This window comes from Adiantum capillus-veneris, chromosome 17, assembly GCF_014529385.1.
Source record: "Adiantum capillus-veneris isolate H3 chromosome 17, ASM1452938v2, whole genome shotgun sequence".
NCBI lineage: Eukaryota > Viridiplantae > Streptophyta > Polypodiopsida > Polypodiales > Pteridaceae > Adiantum > Adiantum capillus-veneris.
Genome location: NC_140947.1, coordinates 141,466,144 through 141,475,690, shown reverse-complemented (window position 1 = coordinate 141,475,690; position 9,547 = coordinate 141,466,144). Strand labels below are relative to the sequence as shown.

General features: G+C 41.8%; 1 protein-coding gene across 1 annotated transcript; it reads left to right on the top strand.

The window, feature by feature from the left end:
- Positions 1-7,176: 7,176 nt before the first annotated feature.
- Positions 7,177-9,273, top strand: LOC147438210 (uncharacterized). Its single transcript, XM_086486090.1, has 5 exons — positions 7,177-7,809; positions 8,259-8,312; positions 8,345-8,630; positions 8,722-9,078; positions 9,146-9,273. Exons 1-5 carry the CDS (start codon positions 7,177-7,179, stop codon positions 9,271-9,273), a joined length of 1,458 nt encoding a protein of 485 aa, XP_086342216.1.
- The last annotated feature ends 274 nt before the right edge of the window (positions 9,274-9,547 follow it).

Below are 9,547 nucleotides of genomic sequence, written 5' to 3'. Positions count from 1 at the left end.
CGAATTTTGTGTGTATTACAAACTTGACTTGATGCAAACAAGTACTGCTATAGAGGTTGAAGCCATACAGAATATAATCAACAATGCCTACCTTCTGGAGAATCCGTCTGAAAGAAAGACGCTCGCTGATTTAGATAAAGATCTAGAACATTTGCATATGCACCCCGAACAATGCTTGTGTCCCATCTCTGAAATGTGTATTTATTTTTCCCACTGATCCTAGAAAATTTATCGCAACTACCAAGCTCTTTTTATTTATTGAGTTGAAAGTTCCATTATGGTTTACAATAGTTCTTTGAACATTAATTTGTTGCCTACTTCCATTATAGTCATCCCTTCTACTTCTTTTTTCGTCGTCCAATTTCATTATATTAGTCCCTTCTAATTTGAATCGGACTAACTTGTATCTATTGTGTTCACAGTTGCATTTAAGTGTAGGTCTTCTCAATGGAAATCGCTACTACGCTATGCGCTACCCGCAAAAGGCGCCATGAATACGCCGCTTTTCAAACTATGAATAGACGAAAAGTTCTAGTCTGTCCTGTTGCTTCTTCATGGTTTAATGTGCAACATATTTATGAGGCTTGGCAAGAAGAATGCAACATCACAGCTCGCAACATTTCCATTTGCGGAAGTTGTGGCATTTGCAACCTATCAAAAAAAGATACCCACAACGATGGTCTTAATACCACACGCACGAAGCTAGCAAGTGCAACCTTATTGCAAACAACTGCAATGCATAATCTCAAAGTGAATTTGACTTGCTGTTCTGCTTGCTTGAAAAGTTCATGAGCAAGCAGTGTTGTCATCTTGCAACCCGACTACATACGGGGGTTTCTAATCACCGAGCAAAAAAAATTGAGCGAAGATAAATCCGAGCAAATTAATACAAGAGCAACAATGGTGAAGAAAAAAAAGTATGCCATGCACATTACTTTCACTACCACAAACCTGACACTTGATCGATAAAAAAAGATATTTTAGAACCATAATGAAAATTGAATACTCGACACACACACAATCTCTTCATACTTGGAACGCATATAATTCATTTTCATGTGGCATACCTAGATTTTGTAACAACGTCAAAACACAACCTCGTAACCCTACAATGCTATGCAAGAGCCTCTTAAAGCTTGAAACAACTCCAATTTTGTAAGCAAGAAAAAACAAGTTCCTAAAGCAAGCGAAAACAAGCGCACTCTCACTTTCTCTCCTCTCAACTTGTCAATGCAACATCCTTGAGTTTCCCTCCCTTTCCCCTTATCAACAAGACATGGATGCAGCCACTGCAACTACATCTATGATGAATGTTGTGGCAATGATGAAGTGATGTTCCCAATGCATGATGAGCTCAATGCATGATGTGCCCAATGTATGATGAGCTCAAGTATACCCAACTGCCTCATGACCATCTCAACCTGAGTATTGAGGTATGAGTTGTCTACTACTTTTTACCAGACTTGACTAATAGTTAATCCATGTTTTTAACACTAGTATTGTAATGGGCCACAAAAGTGGCTGGTGCCCTTAAAGTGGCTCATGCCTAGATTCCAGTGTTTTAAGCAAAACTTTTCCACAGGACATAAAAACTTCATGAAACTCTTTGAGCATCTTGTTAGAATGTGTCTAAGGCATGATAGTCTTTATGTAAGCAACATAGAAGTGTGATAGACTCATTACATACGTATTGAGGAAATTTTCCATGGCATCTTGAGCGTCATTGGCTTCTAAGATGCCTCTTAATTCTCTAAGGCCTCCTTGTCGCAAATTCAAGGATAAAACAAATTTTGAAGAGGTTCCTTGTAGGGACCTCCAAAAGGAAGCTTGATCTGCTCATTTTGATTCGTGAACCACTTTCTGTGAGGACAATTTCTTGCCTAGATAGCCTTTCACGGTCATTAAATAGAAGCGATCGGACCCACAAATTCAAGGATAAAACAAATTTTGAAGAGGTTCCTTGTAGGGACCTCCAAAAGGAAGCTTGATCTGCTCATTTTGATTCGTGAACCACTTTCTGTGAGGACAATTTCTTGCCTAGATAGCCTTTCACGGTCATTAAATAGAAGCGATCGGACCCAAAGTCAAATGCAAGTTCTTCTGCACAAGAAAGGCCCAAGTCTCAAGTGCATTTGTCTGCTAGATGGAGAGGTAAAGTCATGAAGCAACAAATTCTTAAAAGCTCCTATGTTGTGAGTGCTCTCACTGCTGAAAACTCCCAAGGTCCTAGGATATCTAGGCCAAGATTAAAGAATCTTTTAGTCCTAAATCACATAATGGAAATTTAAAGCTTCTAGAGCCTGTCGCCTTTGCAGCAGCATGTAAACAAGAGAAACCATCACAAGAGCAGATCTGTTCCTGCTACACACCAATCTCTGTGTCTACAATTTAATGCCCCAATCCCTACAATCATGGAAATAAAAAGGCCTCTCTTTGCTCGTCATCACATTACAGTGGGGGTTGTATTGTCATCCGTCCTCAACACCTCAACATTATGCCACCTCACAATCGTTTGCCTAAGGGCATGTAGTTGACTGATCTCTTGCTGCAAACCATCACTAGTGCCACTTTTTTTGCCTGTGGTACTGCTTGCTATAATAGCTCCGTGGTCTAATTTACATTTTTTTAAAAAGAAACAACCATAAGCGCATGGCCGTCCCCCTCCCTGGTTTGGTGTTGCAACCATTCCGCGCCGGCGCGGACTGGTTACAGCAGCAAACCAGGGGCTTTAATGTCGTCACCATTTTAAAGATTGTTTTATATATGCAGTCTACTGGCTTCCTGCGCGCGCGCGAGAGAGAGAGAGAGAGAGAGAGAGAGAGAGAGAGAGAGAGAGAGAGAGAGAGAGAGAGAGAGAGAGAGAGAGAGAGAGAGAGAGAGAGAGAGAGAGAGAGAGAGAGAGAGAGAGAGAGAGAGAGAGAGTGAGTTGGCCTCAACCTGCAAGTGGCCCTCAATGACTCAAATTCAAAGTTCAAATCTGCCGCTGTGCCATAGCTGTTGTTCCTATAAACTCATGATAGCAGTGTCTCTTCATCCTCTGATGACCCCTGGCCCTCAGCACGCAGAGCCCGCCCAAGCTCAACTATTATCCTCTCCTGCCCCTCCAAGGACTGTGCGTACTCTGCTTCCAGGACATCTTGGACACCGGAACCCGCGCACTTTGTGTGATGGTGGTGGTCTGTATGTGTGTGCACGAAGGTTTCTACAATGGCAACCACTTCTGAAAGGGCACGCACGCGATTCTCAAGAGTCACCGCAACGGAGAGCAGCAAACAGGGAAGTGAAGGTTGAGCGTGAGGAGATGGGGGGCGATGGTATGATACTCATTATGACAGCCACCTGTCTACCAGAAGCGTTTCTACAAGAAGCTACTTTTGTCCCCATGGAGTTTGCGACCTCTTGATGAAAAGGGACCTCAAGGCAAGGCTTTTGTCCTATTTGCCACCTTATGGCGTCAACATGGAGCATGTGACAGAAACCTCTCTTGATCAACTCCAACTCTGTAGACCCCCAAGGTCCTTGCTAAGGCCTGCGCATGTGACTTTGGTAAGCTTTGATGAAATACAAAAGCCACTATGGCTTCTTCGGTATTCTCATAGAAGAGTAGAGCTCCACCTAGGCCACGTTAGATAGAGGACGTGTGGAAGTGGACACAAGAAGACTTAGAAATATTCTCATGCTGGGAAACGGAGTCTTTTTAAATGCTTTTCATGCAATCCATAACATCATGAGCTTCTGCTCGAGAGGCACCACATACCTAGCTATGTACGATTGGGGGCAGGGGACCACCGGCCTCCCCATCCGGGATGGCGGTCCCAATCGTACCTAGCTAGGTATGCGGTGTCTCCCTCACTGAAACTCATGTCGTTGAGGTAAGTCACAATGTGAGAATTATTGTGAGAATTTGTCCAAAACTTCTTGTGGGAGGCATGCATATCTCCTATTTTGCCTTACTAAAATTCTCTATTAATGAAGAGTCCTTTCTAAGGAAATCGCTAGGATACTAGCATCCAACTATGCCTCAGCTTCACATAGTTGTTCGGAGATAGAAGGGTACTAGTCAGAGTTATACTTTTCCACCATAGTAGTGCACACCCTTGTCAACACATTCCGCACATGCGAGAGAGAGAGAGAGAGAGAGAGAGAGAGAGAGAGAGAGAGAGAGAGAGAGAGAGAGAGAGAGAGAGAGAGAGAGAGGAGAGAGTTGATAAGGCCACAAAAATAATAGATAGGCTCCATAATATTCTTGGAGGGGTAGATCATATTATAATTGTGATCAACTCTAGCGTCTTGATGTATCGCTCCAAAATTCTAATTGTTTTTGCAAGAAAGATGAATGAGCGATTTCTACTAGGATAATTGATGCCCACAAAAAAAGGTACAAATTTTGTTAGACAATGGCTATTATTTTGGTGGAATACGCTCGGTTTTTGGTTTGCTCGAAAAAACTTGCTTAGTGTTCAGTAAAACTCCTACATACAAGCCATCCTAAACACAAATCAACTAGTTGTGCAACTCCTTAGCATCATCGATGTTACAATCAGCGTCACAAAAACAACAACTGCGGTTGCAAAAGGCTTGCTTGATAGAAGATCACTACTCGACAATCCACTCATCTACTGGTCGACAAAGCAAAACATGTCTCGGCCAACTTCGGTACTTGCAAACACGCCAGTAGCAGCGGTGATAACATACAACATAAAGAATAATCCAATTCTCAAGAAGTACCGATGCATCGCTGAGCAGCCAAACAAAAGGAAATCTATTTGTATTCTATCAACATCGGCTATACATAATATCGTAAGGGACCACTCAGAGAACAATCCATTTGAACTTATGCAACAAGCAGAAGCACAATGTGAAATTAGCATATTGCAAAATTTGTTTAGCACAACAAAGAGAACTGCATTTACTACTAAGACAAACAAGAGTTTGGTTCCATACAAATACGTGATACCGCTTATCTAAGCGAGCGGGTTGTCAGTTTTCAATACAATGGACTTCCGTCTCATGAAAGTGTAGGATATTACATTAGAATAAGGGATATTCCCTTTCCTCTTTCCCACACGAAAAGGAAACTACCAAGGAGAATTCGACTTCAGTGAATACATTAGAATGAGAATCGGAACTTCCTTCTCTGTATACACATTGTACAAGCCATATTTGCTCATGATGTACCAATTGAAACAAGCTATCATGATTGCAAACTCCACAAACAGTACATTTTTGCAAAGGGATATTGATAACTACTAACGAGCACACACCGCGGCATCTACACATGATGCAGTGAAGCATATTATTCGATACAATCTTCCAGCCACAATGCCAGGTACTCCACCATGGCATCGACGAAACTTGAGAGACCTCATAACAATGGTGGACACATGGGGACTACCACATCTGTTCTTGACATTCACTGATGATGAGGTTTCCCAAACAAGATGGCAAGAAGTCATCACAATTGAAAAACTTGCTCAAGGCTACAACCAAGACTTCAAGTGGAACGATTGCCCTGTAGAGTGTGCAACATTGTTTCACCTTCGCTTGCACGCTTTCCTGAATAAACACATCATCAATGGAAGCAGCATACTTGGCCATGTAGACCATCACATGGTGCGCTACGAAGTGCAAAATCGAGGCTCACTGCATGCACATGTCATAATGTGGATCTCTAACGAAGATTTGTGCCGAGTTACAAATGATATTGTTGCATACATACCAGCAGAATCACAAGACACCTTCACCACCGAGCTACGAACCCTCGTTACCACAAAACAGATACACAGATACAGAGACTCTTGCAGAGTCATGGGATCAGCTAGAGTATGCAAATACGGATTCCCATTTGAACCACAGTACAACACGACTTCAACTATGGATGCCTGTACTGCTAGATGGCTTTACTACCGCCTTGGGTATGACCATCGAAATGTTGTCCCGTACCATCCCACAATCTTGCTCCTATGGAAGGCACACATGAATATTCAAAGAGTCACAGATTCATCTATATTGCATTACCTTCTCAAATATGCAATGAAACCAGAACCCCTTGGAAAACTGAACCTCTCCACAGACAATGCAGCAAGGCTTGGACTTCACGGCTTGGACAAAGTAAAGCTTCAACTAATTGCAGCCTCTGTATTATCAAAGCCAATATCTGTAACAGATGCAACAATCAACTGTTTGAAGATTCCAATCATCACAAGGAGTGAACGGGTTGAATACATCGACTCCTCTCCACCATCACTACGGCAAAGGTTGCTATCTCGTAGCCAGACAATAGTCAAGCATCCAATTGATTTATATTGTGCAAGGCCCCTTCATTTTGAAAAGATGACATTCTATGACTACCACAGAAGATACAAAATTTTGAAGCGACATGAACATACTCCTGTACTGAGTTTCCATGATGCGTACAACAACATCATCATAGAGAAACAACGCCTCATCAGATTTACAGAGTACGATCCTGGCCATCAAACAGAGGGATTCTTCTTCAATGTCTTGTTGCAAAAACTTCCCTTTAGGAACAAGATGGAACTTCTATCACCAACCAACACACTCTCTTCTTGCTTCCTGGAGTGCAAAATTCGTTGAATCATTATTCATGATGAAGACTTGGAGATGTACATAAATGAGCACACCCAACGCAATATGCTCGTCTCTGAAAATACAGGACACACTTTAAACCTCATAAAACAAAAGTTCATCCTCAATCGTGAAGATCCACTCACTTGTACAGTGAATGACACAGTTGAACCAGGAGTATCTCAAAGTCGTGCTACAATGTTGAAGCTACTGTAAGAGTTCGTTGAGACCAACAATGCAGCTTTGACCTCTCAACAGCAAGAAATCTTTGATCGTATATCAGGCCTGAGTAATGGCCTCCATGTCATTACAGGTGTTCCAGGATGTGGAAAAACATTCCTCATAAAATTCTTCACCCCAAGCTTCATAAAAAATAATAAGACTGTTATCCTGACTACGTCAACTGGAGCAGCGGCCGCTCACCTTAGCAACCTTGCCACCACATTCCACTATCAATTCAGGATCCCTTGTTCTAAGCAACATTTCCCACAAGCAATTCATCCCACAAATGAAAGATTTGTCGCTATACATGGTGCCAACGTCATTATCATAGCCGAGATATCAATGCTAACAAGTACAATCTTCAATATGGTCATTCGCCAGATAGTTAACATCACCAACGGAACACTCCTTGACCCATTCAGTCAGAAGCTCATATTGCTTTTTGGGGATTTGGCGCAACTTCCCCCAATCTGCCATCACCAGGAGCCATTATGCCATGTTTGCAGTATACAAAACTCAGCTTACATCGCTGCAGCCACTACCCACAACATGACCTTCTCAGTTCGCCATGCTGCAGACCCCACTTACGTCCAATTCTTGGATACAATCTGTGTCAAGCAACCAACAAAACAACAAATAGCAGAAACGCTGTCACAGTGTGTAATTAATGAAACTGAACTCCTGCGAGTAATCGATGACGCTACTACACTAATATGTACTCATAGAGAAGACGTATATAAGTACAACAACTTGATTCTGCAAAAGTCTTTCTCGGCATCTGATATTGTTGCCATTCCACTGAAGACCAATGCTCTTGACGAACCATTGCTGCAGGAATGGCTCCAAGACAAGGCATTCCATGAGATGGACAATACTACAATTGGGGCTAGATGTATGATTACAGAAAACATTAACTTGGCTATGGGTGCTGCGAATGGATCCACGTACCGTATACTTTCCTATTCATACGACTGTACCGGTGAAATTGATGCTATAGAAGTAATGCTACTTTCCACTGATACCACCATGACAATACAAAGGACTAAACATTCTACAAGAGCAATCAGTTGCAAATGGTTCCACAAAAGCACATTCCCTTTGTCACTCGCGTACGCAATCACTGGACACAAATCTCAAGGAGCTACGATATCAAAGAAAGCCATCCTCATTATAAAACAAGCTTTCGCCCCAGGATTGGCATACGTCGTGTTCTTTCGAGTGACAGAAAGACGCCATCTCAAAATATTGAACATCCCAACCCCAAGGATGTTCTGGACGGCCAGTAGAACACTCCCCCAATGGTTAGACATTTCCTCGCTTGTCTTTAGACATTTCCTCACTTATTTTTAGACATTTCCTCGCTTTTTTTCTAGCTCCTTCGGTCTTTCATCTCGTAAGGTGCATGGACTACACAATCAATTATTTGACGACAGTTTTCTTGACTGCAGATTTTCTTCATAGCAAGTAACAACCTTCAGCATCTCCTCATGGACACGGATCAGGTAACCATTCCTCAAATTAATCTATTTTGTAGCTAGATTTTATGCCATTCAATATGTACAAAACTCAACCATCATATTTCTCTTTCTCTATCATTCAGATATTCGATAAATTCATCAACATCGCAGCTACCTCAAAACCAAAAAACAATTATTCTGCATACCCATCTTCAAATCAAATGCGCCTAGCAAATATGGCTGGCGAGGCTCCGAGTGCATTCATCGAAGGGTTCCGCACGACTCAGCTCCTCCACTCATACATCAATAAATGCAGCAATCAAAACAAAGAATATAGAAATAATGAGCTAAAGCTGGCAAGAGGTACTTCGAGCTCTTCATATTCTTGTATTGAAAACACTAAAAGTTAACAAATTTGGTTGCTTCTATAACGTCTATCCTTCTTTTTCTACAGGGTTGCAAAAAGAGATACTACTATCGTTGGGCATTGACTTTGATGAGTCAAACAAACTACTGCTAGACAAAGAAGCCCAAGAAATACTGAACACAAAGACTGCTGGTATCACCACCTATGCAATCGAGATGCTACACTACGGTTATAAAATTGCCCTCGACAAATTGGTCGTTCTCGACAAGAATACAGCAAGCCAGTCACTTTCCAACATGGTCAAAGAGTTTGGGAACGAATTCAAAGGGAACGAGAGAGCAATCTTAACTGATGAGAAATTCACATGGCATTTTAATATAGACCTTTTTCAGGCCCGGTTCGGTCAGACAACTGATCCATTTCAAAAGCTTGAACCACTACATGGTAACCATATGTACCCCTTATAGAAAATAATTATCTGATTACATACTAATTCAGCAAATCACTTCAGTGCAGGATATCGACAACGAAACCAACAAGGAGATCCCCAGCAACATAAAAACTTCACAAGAGGAAGTAGCACATTCCGACGTTGTTCCATCTCCCAAAAGACAACGACAGATGAAGAGAACTACATAGTTTACTCTATTAGGTGCAAAATCAATAACCGTGTTTACATAGGCATGACATCCGGTTTTGAAGCTAGGAAAAGAGCACACATGAAAAATCCACCAAAACGGATGAAACATAGGCATGGCATCCGGTTTTGAAGCTAGGAAAAGAGCACACATGAAAAATCCACCAAAACGGATGAAACATGATGTGTCGTCCTTTCCCCCATTTTGTCAAAACTTTGAGTTTCATGTACTGCACAATACACACAATAGAAGAACTGCTATTGCACTGGAAGCAC

Excerpts from the sequence above, each read along its gene's own strand:
- LOC147438210 (XM_086486090.1), top strand. The coding sequence starts at position 7,177 with ATGGTCATTCGCCAGATAGTTAACATCACCAACGGAACACTCCTTGAC. Across the intron at positions 8,631-8,721 it reads TGAGCTAAAGCTGGCAAGAG|GGTTGCAAAAAGAGATACTA; the intron begins GTACTTCGAGCT and ends CTTTTTCTACAG. Across the intron at positions 9,079-9,145 it reads AAAGCTTGAACCACTACATG|TGCAGGATATCGACAACGAA; the intron begins GTAACCATATGT and ends AAATCACTTCAG.